Genomic DNA, 20,033 nt, shown 5'->3' with positions numbered 1-20,033 from the left:
CTGTCCTGTCCATAGAATTTAAATCAGTTGAGTGCTGTAACAGAAAGGTGGACCCAGTTTTCCAGGCGCACTAACAGAATGGAGTGATCGACAGTATCAAATGCAGCACTGAGGTCCAATAGTACTAGTACTGTGGTTCTTCCACAGTCAGTATTTATATGGATGTCATTAAACACCTTGATAAGGGCGGTCTCTGTACTGTGGTGAGCACAGAAACCTGACTGGAAAACGTCAAAATGGCTGATCATTGTTAAGGTGTTTAATTATTGAAACAGAGCTTTTTCAATCATCTTACTGATAAAAGAGAGTTTTAAAATGGTCTTGTACTTTTGCAGATGTAGTTTGTCCAAATTGTTCTTTTTCAACAGTGGTTTGATAATTGCTGTTTTTGGAGACTGGGGAAAAAAAACTTGGACGTGTTAATTATCTGAGTCAAATCAGATTTTATCACAGGCAAAACTTTCTTAAAGAAAACTGTGGGTAGAACATCAAGGCAGCAGGAGGAGAACTTAGCTGGTGAACGATTTCCTCTAAACTTTTGCAGTTTATTTGGCTGAATTGGGACATTTTGTCAAGATAAGTTCTAGTTGGAGACAGCTTTGGTTCTGGAGTTGATGTGGATGTACAGACTGATCCTCCGATCTTTAGGATTTTCTCAGAAAAGAAGTTTGCATATTCATTGCAGGCCTGGTGGAGTGGAGTTCAGAAGCCACAGACACACGGGGATTTGTTAACCTTCCGACCGTCGCAAATGAGGCATGAGTATTATTAATGTTTTTGTTGAGGATCTTAGAGAAGAGAAGATTCCCTTGCATTTTTCAGTTTTAAGTTATATCTGTAAAGTTTCTCTTTATAGATGTCATAGTGAACCTGGAGTCTAGTCTTTCTCCACCTGCATTTAGCTTTTAGACACTCCCTTTTTCACTTCTAACTGCTGGAGCGCTTCTCCACGGCGATTTTTTTCTTCCCAGAGCAAACCTTCACTTGGATTGGAGCAATGCAGTCAATGATATCTGAAACTTTAGACTGAAAGTTACCTACCAGTTCATCTACTGAGTTGGAGCAGAAGGTTAAAGTAGAAGAGTAAGCTTGGATAAAAGTTTTGATTACATTTCCCTTAAAGGTGTGTTTTCTTATTCTATCCCTTTGGCTAACTGAATCATTGTAAATAATGCATTCAAAGGTAATAGGAAAATCATCAGATATGGCAACATCAGTTACATTAAATTTGGAAATGTTTAGATCCGTTGTGATGATAAAGTGTTTAAAATGTGTCCTTATTTGTGTGTTGGTTGTTTAACACGTTGAGTTAAACCTCCCACAGTATTTAAACAGTCATTATCAACACATGTCACAGATAGGAGGTCATTAAGATCATTTAAAAATTTTATTTGGAGACACTGAAAAGAGTTGCTACCAGTCTGCTTTTAGTGGCTCTGTCACCTTTTAATTTGCTAACATCATGTTAGAAATGTATGGTGGATCAGCTCTTATTTCACAATCGCATATATTTTGCTGATTCATGCATTTTGATGGTCAGACCACACCCTTTAAGATAAACTGATAAAAAGCAGAGTGAGCATTGTGAGGGGTGCATTTATCATCAGAGACAGAAATGTTGTGTCTGAGAGGGTTGGTTCCTTTCGTCCTCGGTGCCTTTTTCCTTATTGTCAAATCCAGTGAGTGATATTTTCCTTTTTTTATCAATATTTTTTCTTTAATTTAGGGTAAAATTTTCTGCCATGTGAAAAATGACATCTGGATATTTTTCCTTTATTAGGTCATGGTTCTGAGATTATTGATGGGAAAGAAGTGACGCCCCACTCGTTGCCTTTCATGGCTCTGCTGGAGACAACTGAACCAGAATGTGGAGGAATACTAATTGATCCATTATGGGTTCTGACTGCTGCACACTGCGAAGAGTAAAAACAACAAGTTCTCTGTTTTATATGCATTCGGTTTGCTTTTTAAACAACATTAGAAATAGTAAAACACAATCAATTGTTACATTTGCTGGTTCTGTACAAATCTTGTTCTGCCTGGCTTTCCCAGACACTTTAAATAATGTTTAAAAGCAAACCATCTAAAGATAATCTGTGATTCATCAGTGTTTGTGTAACATAAAATACATCCATTGGAAAGGGGGTTATATTCATTTGAGTACATCGCTCTAACCTTTCAGATATTAAGTCATTCTAACACCATAATGTCTTGTTGCTCTCCCAGCATAAAGACCGTGTTGCTGGGGGTTCACTCCATCAAGGAAAAGAAGAAAGAAAAATGTTTCAGGCAGGTCCGTAAGGTGAAGAAGAGTTTTCCTCATCCTAACTATAATCCCGAAGACGATGACAATGACCTCATGTTGCTCAAGGTAAGTTCACAATGCTAAATGAGTGACCTCATGTCACTGTAAAATAAAACCACATGGAGAAAGACCCAGGCTCTCGGACTTGAACCCAGGACCTTCTTGCCGCATGGCAACAGCGCTACCCACTGCACCATTTTGCAGTCCTATTGGGAAAATATCTGAGCTTAATTACTTATATAAACTGTGACCTTTCTTCCCTTACTTAATGATTTCCCATTTTATTCCGTTAAAATTGTTAAGACCTACAGAGGTCCTTCTCGCTATATTTTCAATATCATATATTGTCATGATGCCCTGCGATAGACTGGCGACCTGTCCAGGGTGCACCCAGCCTCTCGTCCATTGACAGCTGGAGATAGGCACCAGCACCCCTGTCCACCCCACAAGGAATAGATGTATTAGACAATGGATGGATGGATGGATGGATATTGCCATAGAAATACTTTTAATCATCTATACTATATCTATACTACATCTATACTGATTATTGCATTTTTTGTTTGTTTGTTTTTCAGCTGAACAAGGCAGTGAGGCAAACCCTATGGGTGAGCAGCCTCAAGCTGGATGAAGTTGTCAAAGACCCACCAGCTGGTTCAGTCTGTACGGTGGCTGGATGGGGAACAACCAATGTGGATTGTTTTTCAGATGTTTTGATGGCGGTCAATGTGACTGTGGTTGATAGAATTAAATGCAACTCCAAGGATTATTACGACTCTTACATAACCAAGAACATGATATGTGCCGGGTCGGATGGTGAAAACGCTGCTGACACTTGTCAGGTAAGTGGGCCTAACAGGCATTTACACAAATGTTACATGTTGCTGCTAACTTAAAATGCTGATTACATGTTTCTTCTTTATGCAGGGAGATTCAGGTGGGCCAATATTGTGCAATGGAGCTGTAGTTGGAGTCACAAGTTTTGGGGAGGAATGTGGAATCAAACACAAGCCTGGAGTTTACGCTTTCCTTACAAAAGATCATCTTGACTGGATCAAGAAGACAATGAAGTAATGCAAAAAAAAAAAAAAAACATTGTCTTTGAATTTAGCTGTTTTTTGCTTTGCCGCTTTTTTGATTTCCTGCTTTCATTCAGCCTGCATTATGTTACTAAGAACTGTACATTTGTACAACCAATAAACATATAGTACAAATCCTGAGTTTTCACTTGTTACATCAATCCTTAAAAACTGTTGCTGAAAACCACTTTAAGGGATTAAAGTGTAAAATATTTTATTTCTGTCCCTGTATTGCCAGATTAAGCAATACAAATTACCTTTGTGCTTTATTTACAAATTTTTATTTAACTTTTTTTCTGACGTTCCAGCACACACGCCCCGGATTTATTTCCACTTACAATCATTATATTACAGCTAACACAATATTTACAGAATAAAAATACTTTAAAAAGAAAAGTCAAACTCACCCCTGGTCTAAATATTCCAGAAAAAGTGTCTCCGTCTGTCATGCTGGATGAAGTCTCTGGCTATCCTCAAAGCATCCACTGTGGTCAAAACATCCCTGTGTGTTTGGGTGCACATCAAGCTATTTAGTCTTTTCTGGGTCATTGTTGATCTCAGATAGGTCTTGATACGACTGAGGGACGAGAAACACCTCTCAGCACTTGCAGTGGACACAGGGATGGTGTAGAATAACTTTAACAGCTTACGCACCTCTGGCAGAAGATTTTTTACCACAGGAGTGGCATTCATTGCCGATGCTACTGATGCTATTGTTGGGCCTCCCTCAATCCCAGAAGTCTGAATCACGTCTGGCAACATATCCAGCTGTGCACGGAGAGTGTCAATGTCAAAATCGCTCTTGTAGAGACCCACTATGGAAGACGGGAAAGGGATCGTCTCCCTTTCAGCTGCAGACACAATCATGTGCTCCAGAGCAGCTGCCACATGCAAGTCTCTCTGTTCAAAACGCCGCTCCAATTCACCATGAAGTAGATCCAGAACTTCAAAGTATTGTCTCTTATAATGATCCGCTGGGTTATGGAATGTGTGCGCAGGCTAAGCTAACGAAGCAAACAAAGTAGCGGTCGTAAGCAGCGCAGATGTGGCTTGCAATTGTGTGGGAAAACTTTTGTTTACATCACATGACACAATCAGCCAATACATTTTTAGATGGGATGATTTATCGCTTTCTTATTGGAGAATGATGCTGCTGCCATAGACTACTGTGCATTTGAAAAAATAGCTATTGAATAATTTAATTTAATTTATATATATATTGTTTTACATGTTTGATCATCAAAAGAAGGTAGAGCCGCCCTACCGGCCCTACCGGTTCCGCGGTCCGTGTATATTCAGACCAGCCAAAGGATGAACCCGAGCACACACAGAGCATGATGCAGGAGCCGGCAGGATCTGCTCCGCCTCAGACCGAGGTCTCCGTGGTAACCGTCACCTCTGGTTCTGCTCCGCCCGAAGGATTTGCTCCGCCTTGGCCCGAGGTCTCCGTGGGTGCCATCTGCCTCTGGATCGACTCCACCTCAGCTCGGGGTCTTTGTGGATGCCATCTGTCTTTGGATCAGCTCCGCCTGGATCGCAGTCCACGATGCCCCGCCTCTGGTTTAGTCTCGCCTGGGTCGCTGTGCTGTGACGCCTCGCTTCTGGTTCGTCTCGCCTGGGTCGCTGTGCTGCGACGCCTCGCCTCTGGTTCGTGTCGCCGGGGTCGCATCTGCGACGCCCCGCCTCTGGCTCTGCTCCCCGGGATCGCTCTCCGCGAGGCCCGCCTCCGACGCTACCCAGCATTAAAAGACGGCGCTTCGAGTCGTTGCTGCCCAGCGTAACTGTCGCCGCTGCCCAGCATGTTTAAGACTTTGCTGCCCAGCGCCTTCTAGTTTCTGTCTTTGTTTTGAGTTATTTTTTGATCCTTGTGTTTTGAGTTACTTAACATTTTCTAGTTTTAGAGTTATTTAGTGGGTCTTAGATTTCTTAGTGTTCTTTTCTGTCTTGCCACTTGATTTCTAGTTTTGCATCAATTTCTAGTTCTTGTTTTAGTATTCTAGTTTCCCTTAGTCCTAAAGTTCCTGTTTTGGTTCTGTATTTTAGTTCTTTAGGTTCTGTCTTATATTTTATTTTTATTTTTTTCTTTCTTTCCTGCGCAATACCGGTTCCTGCACGGTAAGGGTTCCTGCACTTTCCCGGTGCTCATTAAGGTCCCGGCACTCATTTAGGTCTTGGCACTTGTAGGTTCCTGAGCTCCTTAGATAGGAGTTGTGTTACACTCATTTATTTCGTCTTGGACCTGTGTTCTTTGGTTTTGTCTGGGTTTTGGCCCTCTGTAGTTTCGTTTTGGTTCTGGCTTCCCCCTGGTTTCCCTGTGCTTGTTCACCTGAGTCCTCCTAGTTCCTCTGTTTCCCTAGTGTTTTAGTATTCTAGATTTTGCCTTTAGTCTTCCGGTGTTTGCTTTAGCTTTGCTTTAGTATTCTTGTTTTTACCTTAGTTTTCCAGGTTTTTCTTTTGTTTCCTGATTTTAGCTTTAGGTCTCTAGTTTTTTACAATAGTATACTTGTTCCTGCCCTAGTTTCCTTGTTTTGTTTTAATTTCCTAATTTTGCTTTAATAGTTTTGCTTAAGTGTTTTGTTACTTTTCTAGTTTTACTTTGATTTTCTAGTCTTAGCTTTAGTTTTGCTTTGTGTAGTTATCCCTGCCCTAGTTTTCTAGTTTTGATTTATTGTTTAGTTCATGCCTTAGTTTTTTAGTTTTTGCCTTTGTATTCTAGTTCTTGGTTATTTGTTTCTGTCTTGCTCTCTGATTCCTGCGTTTATGGGTTCTTGCGCTTTCCCAGCGCTCCTTAGGTCCCAGCGCTCATTAAGGTCCCAGCGCTCCTTAGGTCCCAGCTCTCATTTGGGTTCCTGCGTTCCCTAGTTTCACACTCCTTAGTTTCCGTATGATTATTGTGTTCCTTAGTTTTGTCTGGTCTCTGTAGTTTCTGTTTAGTTCTGGTGTCCCCTAGTTCCTCTGTTTACCCGGTGTTTAGGTTCGCCAGAGCCCTCCAGTGCACTCGTGTAGCCGTCTGTGCCCTCTGGCGCTTCCGGTCTGTCACTGTCCAGCGCACGCCTGTCTTGTCCATCTGGCGTTTCCGTACGCCTGTTCCCCGGGCGTTGTCGAACGCCTGTTCTTCCCTCTGGCGTTGTCGAACGCCTGTTCTTCCCTCTGGCGTTGTCGTACGCCTGTTCTTCCCTCTGGCATTGTCGTACACCCGTTCTTCCCTCTGGCGTTGTCGTACGCCTGCTCTTCCCTCTGGCGTTGTCGTATGCCTATCTCACCTGTTTTGTCCTGTGGCGTTGGTTGCCAATCTTGCCTGTTTTGCCCCGTGACGTTGGTCGCCAATCTTGCCTGTTTGCCCTTGTTATTCAGCTAGCATCTGTTGGATGCTCTTTGTTTTGGTTTACTCTGGTTTGATCAGTTTTGGTCTTGTTTCTAGCCCGCCATCCTTAGTCTCCCTCCGCCCACCCTGGTTAGATTCGTTTTTATTTCGACTCTTCCCTTCCCTTCGCTCCCTCTGCAGTCAGTCACACATGGTAGCCATTTTCTAATCAATCAGTCAGTCTCTTTCCACCTGTTAGTTCCCCTATTTAAACCTCCCTCTGTGCTCATTTCTTCACTGGTACGTCGTCGTTCAACACCCACCCTATGCCAGTCTGTTTTGTCTCCTGTATTTTTGGTACCCTGCCACCTCTGCTTCTTCTCAAGGTTAGTCCTGCTAGCTGTCTCTGAGAGGCTGTTATCTCTGCTAGCCGTCTCTGAGAAGCTGTTGACTCTGCATGCCGTCTCTAGAATTTCTTTGTAAGTCTATGACATAAACTCCCAATACAACATGTTGAGGTTTTATTTTTATGGTTAACCATCATATTAAAACAGCCTAAATTATAAAAACTACATGTTGCTGTCCCTGACAGCCCTTTAAGTAGGTAGAAGATACTGACCTATTGTGAGAAAGAAAATTGTTGAGATTATAAAATGTCAGCGAAAAATAATCCTAAAATTGTTAAATTTATTATAATTCAGTTACTATAACATTTATTTTATTAGATTGATTCGCCTGTAAGAAAGCAATGAAGCCTCATAGTATCAAGAAAAAAGTAATTGACCTCATGTTGCTCAAGGTAAGATAAGAAGGAGCTTATTCCCAGATACGGTTTTGAAAAAGTTTCAAGAAAAGATAAAAATAAACTTGATTAAATCTTGGTTTCGGTCCAGTCTGTAAGTTCAGTGGAAAAACTAAGATAAATCTTCTTCCTGTCTCAAAAAAGCAACTTTTGATTCTGTAGTTTCATATCTATAGTGATCTTTTTTCTCTTTCAGCTGGACAAGCCAGTGAAGCAAACCAAGTGGGTCAGAAGTCTCCAGCTGAATAATGTTGTTGAAGAGCCGAAAGCTGGCTCCCTCTGTCTGGAGGCTGGATGGGGAGCAACAAGCGAAGATGCTAAAGTTGGGGAAGCTGTTTTGATGTCTGCTAATGTTACTGTGATTGACAGAATGAAGTGCAACTCTGAAAAACACTACAACCTTGACCCTTATATTAATAAGCACATGATATGTGCCGGGTCAAATGGGAAAAACAAAGCTGATACCAGCCAGGTAAGTGAGGCCCAACAGCCTTTTAGCCATGGATAACACATAATTTGACCTTAAAGTGATAATTATATGTTTTTTTCTCTCTCTCCTAGGGGGATTCAGAAGTACCAATAATGTGCAAAGGATTTCTTGTTGGAGTCACATCTTTCTGAGGCAAATGTGGATCAGTGAAGAAGCCTGGACTCTCTCTTTTTCTTCATAGTAGGTACACCTGGTCTGGCGTTCTGTTAACTGTGACATCATCCAGAGAAGACGGCTCACCCGCTACTACCATCTAATGTAGAACAGATTACTAGATCAATGTGTGCTTCTGTGCCTTTTTGTCTCTCTTGTTGTGTCTCTGCTCTGTCTTCTGTAACCCCAGTCGGTCGAGGCAGATGACCGTTCATACTGAGCCCGGTTCTGCCGGAGGGTTTCCTTCCCGTTAATGGGGAGTTTTTCTTCCCACTGTCGCTTCATGCTTGCTCAGTATGAGGGATTGCAGCAAAGCCATGTACAATGCAGACGACTCTCCCTGTGGCTCTACGGTTCCCCAGGAGTGAATGCTGCTTGCCGGGACTTTGATGCAATCAACTGGTTTCCTTATATAGGACATTTTTGACCAATCTGTATAATCTGACCCAATCTGTATAATATGATTGAACTTGATTTTGTAAAGTGCCTTGAGATGACATGTTTCATGATTTGGCGCTATATAAATAAAATTGAATTGAATTGAAATGTTTGTATGCATCTGTTTCCAGACAAAGAAAGCCCAATAATAGCATTTTCTGTTACCAGCTGGCAGAGATCTTGATGGCAAGAAAAAAGAAATAGCCCAGACCATCCGTCCATCCATCCATTTTCTAACACGCTTGAGACTAGTGTATGCAAACAGCATATCCCAAAAGAAAAAAATCAAAGTTATAAAACTGTGTAGACGTACACCAACACACAATTTTCGTTTAGAGAGCCCAGCTACATCTGAAAGTTTGTGGACCTGGTTCTGCCTCATGTTCAGGCTTCTACACGCCCAGATTCAACCACAAAGGGTCAATGCAAAGCACTTCACGACTTTGTTGTTTTTTTTACACAGCTGAAACGGCAGCCATAAAAAAAGCAAAGAAACTGCAAAAAAAAAAAAATCAGAGAGAAGTTTATTAAATGTGCAAATCAGACGTAAAAACACAGAAGTTGCACACATTAAAATAACTCGTTAAAAAATAAATTTGATCAATGTTTTAAACGTTGGATGACAGCCATGCTCCTTGTTGAAATTCCTCTGTGCGTTCAGTTTGACATTCAGAGGAAGGAGGGAGACCAGGAGAAATGACATGATGATAAAGATGCCACCCAATCTGTGGTACACATCACTCTGGTGAGCATCAGTTAGAGAATGTGATGGTAGAAAACCCGATAAAATATTGTGCGGACTATCATTTAAGATTTAAGTTGGCTTGTGGGCATTTTATTTATTCGAGAGGTCTTTATGCATAGTTGTGTCACCAGCGCAAGCATAACTAACAGGGGTTATGAATTGTTATGATGAAGTCGATCTATGATTAAGGTCTGATATGGAGTGAAATTGAACATCTGAGAGGAATCATCATGTAGTTTGGCTGCAATTCCCCACTTTAACAACTGCGCTGTCAATTTCCCCGTCTCCAAAATGAGCATACATATGGGTCAGGGTTGCAATGAAGACTGCAAATTTTCATGTCAACTTTTGCATGGAAAGTGATGTGCACATTTCAGGCCCCATTCTGTGTGTGTGTGTGTGTGTGTGTGTGTGTGTGTGTGTGTGTGTGTGTGTGTGTGTGTGTGCAAGCTTTATAAACGAGACCCAAGGTCGTCACCAGAGTCAGAAGCAGACGAGGTAACCAGCAATAGCAGGCCAAGCTGAGAATCCAAACAGGTCAGAGCAGGCAGCGCACCGAACGCTGGGCACTAGCTCACACGTGGCAAAGGAAACAATCTGGAGCTGACTGGCTGTTAGAGGCAAGTTTAAATAGGCAGTGATACAGGTGGAATGATTTGCAGATAATTAGAAACAGAGCAGGTGAAGCTGCTCCACTAATTGGCAGAGTTGAGCAGAGCAGAAGGTGGAAAACAATCAGCCAGCCCAAAAAAAACAACAAACAGACAGGCTGCATGACTGAACCTTTTCACATGTTGTTCCATTCTGACCTAAAGCCTGTTCTAGTCTAGGTTAACTTTCCACCATAAGTCACCACAGTGACAGACCTAGAAACCCACTTTGTTATACTGAGAATCTAAAGTCTATACCTGAAGTTACCTCGATAAACTCCTAATGCTGCATCATACTACACGGCAGGCCCCTGCAACGAGGGCTGAGTCAAATCCCAGTCCTCTAGTCTAGGGCACGAGTCCTCCATGTTTCAGGAAGTCACCTGGTTCAAAGCATCATGGATCATTTCCGTCCATCAGGAGAACATGTTGATGACAGGCTGAAAAGGTAATTAAACCATTTGATGAGAGCACCTTCCTCCCATTAACTGTGAGAAATTTTAGTGATTTCCTTGTTGACATGTGAAATAAACAACATATTTTGTTAATATCACGTATGCAGTGTGTATGACATGTCCAAACATTAGCTAAATTAGTACCGACGTATATTATTACATCATATTTTAGGTTTCTATTCAAAACACAAAGAATGTAATGTTAAAAGTATACACAAACAAGCACATTACAACAATTAAGGAAAAAATGCATTGACTCAAAAGTTTTATCAAAAATAATGGAGAAATCATACACAGATGCTCTTGAAAAACATTCTCAAAGTGGATACGGTCTTAAAAATGCAGTTGTAGCTCATAACTCTCTTCTAACTCTCATTTCTGAAACGATGCTGCATCCGAAATAGAACATCACAAAGACTTGAAGCCTGCTCTGCTCTCAGCTGTTAGTTCCCACACGTCTTTACTCAAAGATGCTCTAACGTGATGTTACAAAAAAAAAAACAACCTCCACCAGACCGAGGTTGACTAAATTGGTTCTGATCAGTACTGGTAAATGTCACCACAGACTTCAGACTGACAGGTTGCAGCAAACGATTCTGTCCATTTTGCTGACTCATGCATTTCCATGATTAGACCACATCCTTTGTGAAAAACACATAAAGGGCAGGATGAGGAGGGGTGCATTTAGAGCAAAGACAGAGATAAGAGGAAATGTTCTCTCTGAGGGGTTTCGTTGCTTTTATCCCCTGTGTCTTCTTCCTTTTTGTCAACTCAGGTGAGTAATAGCTTCTTAAATACTGTACCTTTCTAAGCCCTTATTATTTTATTTTAATAAAGTCTGATTTCTCTGTTTTAAAAAAAAAGAATCATTTGGATATCTCTCTGTGTTAGGTTATGGTTCTGAGATCATTGATGGAGAAGAAGTCAAGCCCCACTCGCTGCCCTTCATGGCTCTGCTGCAGTCAGGCAACTCAGTCTGTGGAGGAATATTAATTGATCCAAAATGGGTCCTGACTGCTGCACACTGCAAAAAGTAAGAACCACAATGTGTTATCACCATATGCATTTATATTTTATTATTATTATTAGCAGGTTCCAACAATATTATTATTAATTTCTCTTTCTTTCCTAACAAATACAAATAATGTTTGTAAAGGCAAACCTTTGCCCCTCTACCTTGTACATTCTGCAATATTTAAAAAATCTGTACGACAAGCTGAGTCACTGAATGCATAATGTTCATGTTGCATCATCAGCTTTTGATGACTAAATATGAAAGTTCCAGATAGCTTATAAAAAAGTCTATGCCCTTTTTTCACACAATAATATTACAAGCAAACATACAGCATGCATGCCTGCTTTTAAATGTTCTTTAGATCAACTTGTAATCCCTTGCATATTGACAGAAACCAAATTTTTTAAGTCCAGCCCATTCATCATGCATTATTTCAAAGGTGCATGACACACGTTCACAGCATACAGACGAACGAAAGGCCAGGGCGGTGTTACTTCACTTCAAAACCTACCAAGACGTCCATCAGAACTGGCAAAGGGAGTCTGTCAATGAGAGAGGAGGTCAAGTGATCAAACTAGCACATTTAAAACATCCTAAATCATCAAACTATAATGGTGCTGTCCTGACAGCCCTTTAGGTTGGTTAAAATGTATGAACCTATTACAAGAACAAAAAGCTGTGCATTGTTAAGTTACTGATAATGTGTAAGCAACAAATCCTATAATACATTCCATGTCAAATTTCTTATAATTCAATTACTATAACATATATCTTATTAGATTGATTCACCTGTCAGAAAGTAATGAAGCCTCACAGCATCATGACAGTGCATATTCTCCTTACATCTAACACCATCTTGTGGTTTTACTCTTGCAGCATTAAAACTGTGACACTGGGGGTGCACTCCATCAAAGAAAAGAAAACAGAACAGGAGTATAGACAAGTCCGTAAAGTGAAGACATACAGGCCTCATCCCTGCTTTGATCACACTGAAAAAGTCAATGACCTCATGTTGCTCAAGGTAAGATAAGAAGGAGCTTATACCCAGATATGGTTTATAAATTTCTCAAGAAAAGATAAACATACATTGAATTAAAAGTCCGTTTCAGTTCAGCCCGTCAGTTCAGTGGAAAACCTAAAATAAATCTGCTTCTTGTCTCAAACAAGCATCTTCAGTTAATTTCAAGTTCATGAGCTAAAAGAAAAGTGCCACTTAACTTTAAAAAGATCAAGCTCTTTTAGACCAGGAGCAGTGGTATGTGTGTTTTATAATTCTGTGACCAAGTTTAACTTTTGACTCTGTAGTTTCATATATATATATATATATATATATATATATATATATATATATATATATATATATATATATATATACTGATCTTTTTTCCCTTTCAGCTGGACAAGCCAGTAAAGCAAACCAAGTGGGTCAGAACTCTCCAGCTGAATAATGTTGTTGAAGAGCCGGAAGCTGGCTCCCTCTGTCTGGTGGCTGGATGGGGAGCAACAGACAAAGATGCTAAAGTTGGTTCAGATGTTTTGATGTCTGCTAATGTTACTGTGATCGACAGAATGAAGTGCAACTCTGAAAAATATTACAACCTTGACCCTTATATTAATAAGCACATGATATGTGCCGGGTCAAATGGGAAAAACGAAGCTGACACCTGCCAGGTAAGTGAGGCCCAACAGCTTTTTAGCCTAGTATAACACATAATTTGACCTTTAAATGATAATTATATGTTTCTTTCTCTCTCTCTCTTAGGGGGATTCAGGAGGACCAATAATGTGCAAAGGAGTTCTTGTCGGAGTCACATCTTTTGGAGATGAATGTGGATCAGTAGAGAAGCCTGGAGTCTACACTTTCCTGTCAGAAAAAAATCTTAACTGGATTAAGAAGACAATGGAGGCACCTGCAGCTGAATAACTCTTCTCTTTGAGTGATGCAGATATGTTTTTCTCTTTTTTTGTTGTTGTGCTGCTTTTATTTAATCTGCATTTTGTTACAAGAAAAGTGTGTGTAAAGAAAAAAAAATACAAATAAAAATAAACCATAGCTTCTGACTCTTTACAGACATTGACACAGTACCTAGGACATATTCAGGTTAGGGTTTAAGCCCAGAGGTGCAGTGTATGTGTGTGTGTGTGTGTGTGTGTGTGTGTGTGTGTGTGTGTGTGTGTGTGTGTGTGTGTGTGTGTGTGTGTGTGTGTGTGTGTGTGTGTGTGTGTGTGTGTGTGTGTGTGTGTGTGTGTGTTTCTGACAGCTCGGTGCACTTAGTGGTGAATAAAATATGAATAAATACTGATTACTGGAATAAGGATTAGAATCAGAATAGGGAGTAATGACCTAGTGGTTATAGCAGAATGATTGCATTCTGAGAAGGCTGCAATAACTGTTCGATCCCCGCAGACTGCCATCATGGGTCCTTGAGCAAGACTCAAGGCCCCAAATTGGTCCTTAAGTGTGGCAGCACACTGCCCCCTAAGGGATGGGTTAAACACAGAGAAATATTTCCACTCTGTGGGACTATAAAAAGAAATATTACATTTTTATTTATTTGCCATGTATGTGTACATCAACAAGGAATTTGACTTTGAATTCCACAATGCTCACGATGTGGTTACTCATACAATAAAACAATAAGACAAGAATGCAGTGGTACAAAGCAAACACAGTCTGCGGTATAGAGTGCACACATGAACACGGTGTAAACAAAACAGACAGACTGAGACGATGGTGCAATGAGCACCAGGTTTTGCCAGAAAGGTTTGGATCTCTGCGATTTAGATGAGTAAGAACTTAAAAAAGGGGATTTTTTTTCTTATGGGGCAACAATTTCAGATCTCTAACTATTTTTAATGTAGAATTGTTCGAGATCACACCCAGATTGTGCTCTAACACATTAATGTCCAGTTCTTTTCTTCCCTTGAGCGCACACTTTAGAATAAACGCCCTCTAATGATGACTCAAACTCAGAGATTGACTTTAACGTTTTAATCTAAAGAAGGCAAAGACATGATTACAGCATACCAGTACTGGGACCCTTTGCTGTCGACCACACAAGTTCCAGGAGCTAAAAGAGGCAGAACAAAGGGATTTCCTACTATTTATTGACTTATCTCCATCCTCCTTCTTCTCCTCTGGTTGATCTAAACTAAGCACACTCTCAAGGGAATGGTGCCTCCTCATGTGACATCAGTAGAATATGCCGCCACTTAGGTATGTATCTGTATTCTGCATATGAATCCTTATATGTGCCTTAAGTGTCTAAAGAAATGCATGCATCTAATCCACACAGTACAAATGTTCTAAAAATCAGACCCACTTTGTCCCATGATCAGTTAAATCAATTCTTACATTTGACAGGCAAATAATGCCAACATAAAAAAAAACAGAATTTAATGTTTGTCCTTTTGACATTACTTAATTTAGATCATTTTGAGATAGTTTTACATCACTTCCGGAGTCTTATTAAACACTTGTCAAATCTGTAATACAAGTCCAGATCAGATGGGGTCTAAATTTCAAGATGAAGATGAAGGAATTCATTAGTCAGCTTTTTGCCACGCTTTTCAGAGATTTTCACAACCTTGAACCTTTTCACAAGCTGTTCCATTACAACCTGAAGCCTGTTCCAGTCAAGGTTAACTTTCCAGCATCAGTCACCACAGTGACAGATCTAGAAACCCGCTTTGTTTTACTGAGAATCTAAAGTCCATACCTGAAGTTACCTCGATAAGCTCCTAATGCTGCATCATACTACACGACAATCCTCTGCAACGAGGACTGAGTCAAATTCCAGTCCTCTAGTCCAGGGCACTAGTCCTCCATGTTTCAGGAAGTCACCTGGTTCAAAGCATCATGGATCATTTCCAGGCATCTGAAGAACATATTGATGACAAGCTGAAAGGTAACTAAACCATTTGAATCAGGACATCTTTCCTGAAACCATAAGACATTGTAATGATTTCCTTGTTAACATGTGAAATATACATCTTTTATTAATATGAAATATGCTGCCTGTGCAAATTCTCAGTAATCCGGGTCATTGCAACAGCAAACAGGCTTAAATCGGAGGCAACCAAAATTTTATTCAGTTCTTTCTGAAAATGTTACGACACCTATCCAGGAGTCTTTGTCAGTTCTGGTGACTCACATTTGAGCAACTTGCAGTTGGTGCACTGCTGTTTTTAAGGACATGGAGGTCCGTCCTCCTGGGTGGATTCTCAGTCAGATGCAAATCAATGATCCACACATCACTGTCCTGGGTCATTAGACGCTATTGCTTGGGGTGAGTAGAGTACTTGGTCACCTGAATAATGACGAGACTGCTGATGCTGTCATGATTTTGTACTTTTCCAAACTTTTCTTGAATCAGCCTCTGTCCAATCAACTTAGTCTCCTCAGTCACCAGTCAATTCAGCTCCACCTGCTGCCAGTAATCACTTCCAACTCTGCTCACCTGTTTCCCTGTCCATATGTACGTGCCTCAGCACACTCATTCCTGCCAGAACATCTCATGTCATCTAGTGTGATGTGCCCTGCCTCTACCAGTTCCTGTGCGCTCAGCCTGCTGGACTCTTCCAATAAAGTTGCCTGTATCTGCGTGCTGCACAAGTCTGCCTGTTTCTCCGTGAGTCCCTGCTGCTTGCTCTTCCCATTCTGGTGGTTCCCTGGTCCACATCGTCTGTTCTGGTCTGTCACTACCTGCAGCTTCTTTTTTTTTTTTTTTTTTTTTCCCCTACCTGCAGCTTCTGATCCCCTGCTCATCCCTGCCTCCACCATCAGCCATTAATCATCCGTCAAGTTTGATTCACCCCTTTCAATAAACCTTTAAAATGTAACTCTGTGCTTGGCTGAATATCGGGTTCACCAGCGTCATCCATTACAGATGTAATCTCTTTGGAACGTGTTGGAGGACCGAGCTGTAAACACTGGGGAGTTGGAAGTGCCATCCTTCCCCTCTGTTTAGTGATGGCTTTTCTCTTTTGACCAAGATGGCTTCTTTCACTCCTCTTTCAAACTGTCTGTTCTCCCTGTCCAAATTCTGGACATCAGTGTCATCAAAAGAGTGTCCTTTGTTCTTGAGGTGCAGGCGAATTGCTGAATCTTGCCCCGAGCTGCTGGCCCTCCTGTGCTGCTCCATGGGTTTATGTAGCTGTTGTTTAGTCTCTCAGATGTAGGAGTCTCAGCAGTCCTCGCTACATTGGACGGCATATACAATGCCGCTCAGCTGTGGTTTGGGTGTTCTGTCTTTGGGATGAACCAGTTTTTGTCTGAAAGTGTTATTAGGTTTGAAATTTACTGGTTTGGAGAAAATTCTCCTGAGTTTCTCAGAAACTCCTGACAATGACAATGTTTTTGCGTGTCTTTGTTCTCTCCCGTCTGACCCTCCGCCTGTCCTAAGACCACCGATCACCAACAGGAGTTCACTCTTGGAATTCTCTGAGCGGCGACCAACGTGCCACGTTGGCAGTAAGCCAGCTGGAACTGACACTCATCACTGTTAGCTGATTTGAACACTGGGTCCTTCTGCTGGTGAAGATTATCAGTCATCCAGGTCATGGTCATTCCAAAAAAAGGAGAAAACAAAACAACTAGACTTGTTTTCCGAAGTGTGAAGACGTTTCGCTTCCTATCCACGAAGCTTTCTCAATTCAAAAACTCTGGAGTAATGTGGTGTATCAAGCTTTATACTACCGCCCAACCTCAGACAGAGGCTGGTGCCTCCCAAGGACAAAACCCCCAAACCTAAGATGAGCGGAGTGGTGTATGCAGTTCAGTGCAGTGAGGAATGTTCTGACCTTTATATTGGAGAAACCAAACAACCTCTCCACAGACGCATGGCTGAACACAGGAGAGCTACCTCCTCAGGACAAGACTCTGTTGTTCACCTACACCTTAAGGACGAAGGACACTCTTTTAAGGACCAAAATGTTCTCATTTTGGACAAAGAAGACAGATGGTTTGAAAGGGGTGTGAAGGAAGCCATTTACGTTAAGAGAGAAAAAACAACCTTAAACAGAGGAGGAGGACTTGGGTTTCAACTCTCGAATACTTATAATACAGCTATAGAATTAATTCAGGCCAATCATCACCTCAATCCTCCACCTTATACGGGTGATCAAAACATTGTTCCTGTAAGCCAGACCAATAACAACCCTAACGACTCCCCGTTGCAGAGGAGTGGACCAGTTTCTGTCCAATCTGCTGGCTTAATGTCTTTAACAACTTCCCATTACTAAGGGGTGGACCTGTTTCTGTTGTATTTGCATGTTATCTAAGCCATTACAAGGCCTTTGTTGGGCAGTAGTATAAAGCTTGTTACTCCACATTACTCCAGACTTTTTGAATTGATAAAGCTTCCTGGAGAGGAAGCGAAACGTCTTCAAACTTCGGAAAACAAGTCCAGTTGCTTTGTTTTTTACTTTTTTTGGAACTGGGTCCTTCTGTTCTAAGCGTAACAAAGTGCCCATTTTGGGTAATCACAAGCTTGCAGGGATTTCCTGATGTGTTTGTGTTCTTTTTCTTTCTCCTCTGTGGCAGAGTAAATGTTGTCAGAGTAACTCAGAGCTCTGATAACAGAGTTTGTGCTCCAGTGGGTGATGTGAATCAAAATGCAGATATTGGTCTGTGTGTGTGTGTGTGTGTGTGTGTGAGAGGGGGGTGGGGTAAACTTCAGGTTTTTTTGAGACTCCCATCTTACGCAACGTGTGCTGCACAGTCCAGAAAAGGCATCATGTTGTTGTTGGCATCCTCTCTGGTAAACCTTATGTTGCTGTCTACTGAGTTGATGTGGTTGGTGAATGCCTCAACTTCTTTTGTTTGGATTTTGACACAGTTGTCACCCACATATCTAAACCAGTGAGTTGGTGGTGTTCCCTTGTAAGCACCGAGTGCCCTGCTCTCCACCTCCTCCATGTCCAAATTGGCCACAATGGGTGACACTGGGGAGCCCATGGCACAAAACCATAAAAGTTATCTCTGTACCTTAAATATGTGGAGAGACAGATGTCCAACAAGTCACAAATCTGGTTTGGTGTTAAATTGGTTCTGTCTTTTAGTGATTCATCATGTTAAAACTGAGTCCTGATAGTGTTCACTGCGTCTGATGTAGGAATGTAAGTGAAAAGAGAGGTAATACACCAGGGGAAACAATGGTTTCCCCTGGTGCCAGTCTCAGGCGTCGGACTTTGGGAATTAAGTCTCTGGAGTTTTGTGTGTGGTGTGGATTGTTTCCAACCAGCGAAGCCAAAACTGTTGAAGGAAGTTTTTTGATGTTGTATGTGACCGAGTTATTGCTGCTGACAATGAATCTGAGAGGCACCCCTTCGTTGTGTATTTTTAGAAGTGCATATATGCATGAATAGGTGTGGAAACGTTTCCAGAAAGACCTGAGTGAAAGTCTGGTTGCCTCCGATTTAAGCCTGTTTGCTGTCACATGTGTTGTATGTATGCGATGTTTAAACATTAGCTAACTTAGTACTGACACAGATGATTACTTCATATTTTAGGTTTATATTCAAAACACAAAGGGTGAAATATTACAAATATACTCAAACAAGCACACTACAACAATTAAGGAAAAAACGCATTGACTCAAATATTTTATTAAAAAGAATGGAGAAATCATATACAGATGAAAAAAATGCTTAAAGTGGATACAGTCATGAAAATGCAGCTGTAGGTCATAACTCTCTTCTAACTTTCATTTCTATAACGATGCTGCATCCGAAATAGAACATCACAAAGACTTGAAGCCTGCTCTGCTCTGCTCTTAGCGGTTTGTTCCCACACGTCTTTACTCATAGATGCTCTGACGTGATGTTACAAAAAAAAAAAAAAAACATCCACCAGACCGAGGTTGACTAACTTGGTTCTGATCAGTACTGGTAAATGTCACCACAGGCTTCAGACTAACAGGTTGCAAAAAACGACTCTGTCCATTTTGCTGACTCATGCATTTCCATGATTAGACCACATCCTTTGTGAAAAACATTTAAGGGGCAGGATGAGGAGGGGTGCATTTAGATCAAAGATAGAGATAAGAGGAAATGTTCTCTCTGAGGGGTTTCGCTGCTTTGGTCCCCTGTGTCTTCTTCCTTTTTGTCAACTCAGGTGAGTAATAACTTCATATCTGCAGCAATTGTCTTAGATATTATCTATTTTCCTTTGATAATGTTACATTTTCAGCTGTTTTGAAAATATATATTTGAATATCTCTTGGTGTTAGGTTATGGTTCTGAGATCATTGATGGGGAAGAGGTGAAGCCCCACTCGCTGCCCTTCATGGCTCTGCTGCAGTCAGACATCCCAATCTGTGGAGGAATATTAATTGATCCAAAATGGGTCCTGACTGCAGCACACTGCAAAAAGTAAGAACCACAATGTGATTATTATCATATGCATTTGTATTTAATTAACAGGTTCCAACAATATCTATAGTTAGGTAATAACAGCTGAACTGCTCTGTGTGATTTATGTTTGTCTTTCCCTCCAAACAAATATAATATAATGTTTGTTAAGGCAAACCTTTGCCCCTCTATCTTGTACATTCTGCAATATTTTAAAAAATCTGTACGACAAGCTGAGTCACTGA

General features: G+C 41.1%; 2 protein-coding genes and 1 pseudogene across 3 annotated transcripts; all 3 read left to right on the top strand.

The window, feature by feature from the left end:
- The first annotated feature begins 1,478 nt into the window (after positions 1–1,478).
- LOC118564816 (granzyme K-like) lies at positions 1,479–3,525 on the top strand. The gene is made up of 5 exons (XM_036144016.1): positions 1,479–1,679; positions 1,781–1,922; positions 2,227–2,371; positions 2,884–3,147; positions 3,233–3,525. The coding sequence occupies exons 1-5, from the start codon at positions 1,616–1,618 to the stop codon at positions 3,377–3,379; spliced, it is 762 nt and encodes a 253-aa protein (XP_035999909.1). The 5' UTR covers positions 1,479–1,615; the 3' UTR covers positions 3,380–3,525.
- Positions 3,526–4,721: 1,196 nt separating this feature from the next.
- Positions 4,722–9,271, top strand: LOC118564726 (annotated as a pseudogene).
- Positions 9,272–9,795: 524 nt separating this feature from the next.
- Positions 9,796–13,480, top strand: LOC118556110 (granzyme K-like). Of its 2 annotated transcripts, none has more exons than XM_036144015.1 (5): positions 9,796–10,414; positions 11,313–11,454; positions 12,313–12,457; positions 12,832–13,107; positions 13,199–13,480. In XM_036144015.1, the coding sequence occupies exons 2-5, from the start codon at positions 11,369–11,371 to the stop codon at positions 13,358–13,360; spliced, it is 669 nt and encodes a 222-aa protein (XP_035999908.1). In that variant the 5' UTR covers positions 9,796–10,414; positions 11,313–11,368; the 3' UTR covers positions 13,361–13,480. The 2 variants fall into 2 exon arrangements, with proteins under 2 accessions (XP_035999908.1, XP_035999907.1); XM_036144014.1 differs by lacking the exon at positions 9,796–10,414 and adding an exon at positions 10,949–11,196.
- Positions 13,481–20,033: the final 6,553 nt, after the last annotated feature.

This window comes from Fundulus heteroclitus, chromosome 12 (genome assembly GCF_011125445.2).
Source record: "Fundulus heteroclitus isolate FHET01 chromosome 12, MU-UCD_Fhet_4.1, whole genome shotgun sequence".
NCBI lineage: Eukaryota > Metazoa > Chordata > Actinopteri > Cyprinodontiformes > Fundulidae > Fundulus > Fundulus heteroclitus.
This window is presented reverse-complemented; position numbering and strand designations above follow the sequence as displayed.

Excerpts from the sequence above, each read along its gene's own strand:
- LOC118564816 (XM_036144016.1), top strand. The coding sequence starts at position 1,616 with ATGTTGTGTCTGAGAGGGTTGGTTCCTTTCGTCCTCGGTGCCTTTTTC. Across the intron at positions 1,680-1,780 it reads TTTCCTTATTGTCAAATCCA|GTCATGGTTCTGAGATTATT; the intron begins GTGAGTGATATT and ends TTCCTTTATTAG. Across the intron at positions 1,923-2,226 it reads ACTGCTGCACACTGCGAAGA|CATAAAGACCGTGTTGCTGG; the intron begins GTAAAAACAACA and ends TTGCTCTCCCAG.
- LOC118556110 (XM_036144014.1), top strand. The coding sequence starts at position 11,133 with ATGTTCTCTCTGAGGGGTTTCGTTGCTTTTATCCCCTGTGTCTTCTTC. Across the intron at positions 12,458-12,831 it reads ATGACCTCATGTTGCTCAAG|CTGGACAAGCCAGTAAAGCA; the intron begins GTAAGATAAGAA and ends TTTCCCTTTCAG. Across the intron at positions 13,108-13,198 it reads ACGAAGCTGACACCTGCCAG|GGGGATTCAGGAGGACCAAT; the intron begins GTAAGTGAGGCC and ends TCTCTCTCTTAG.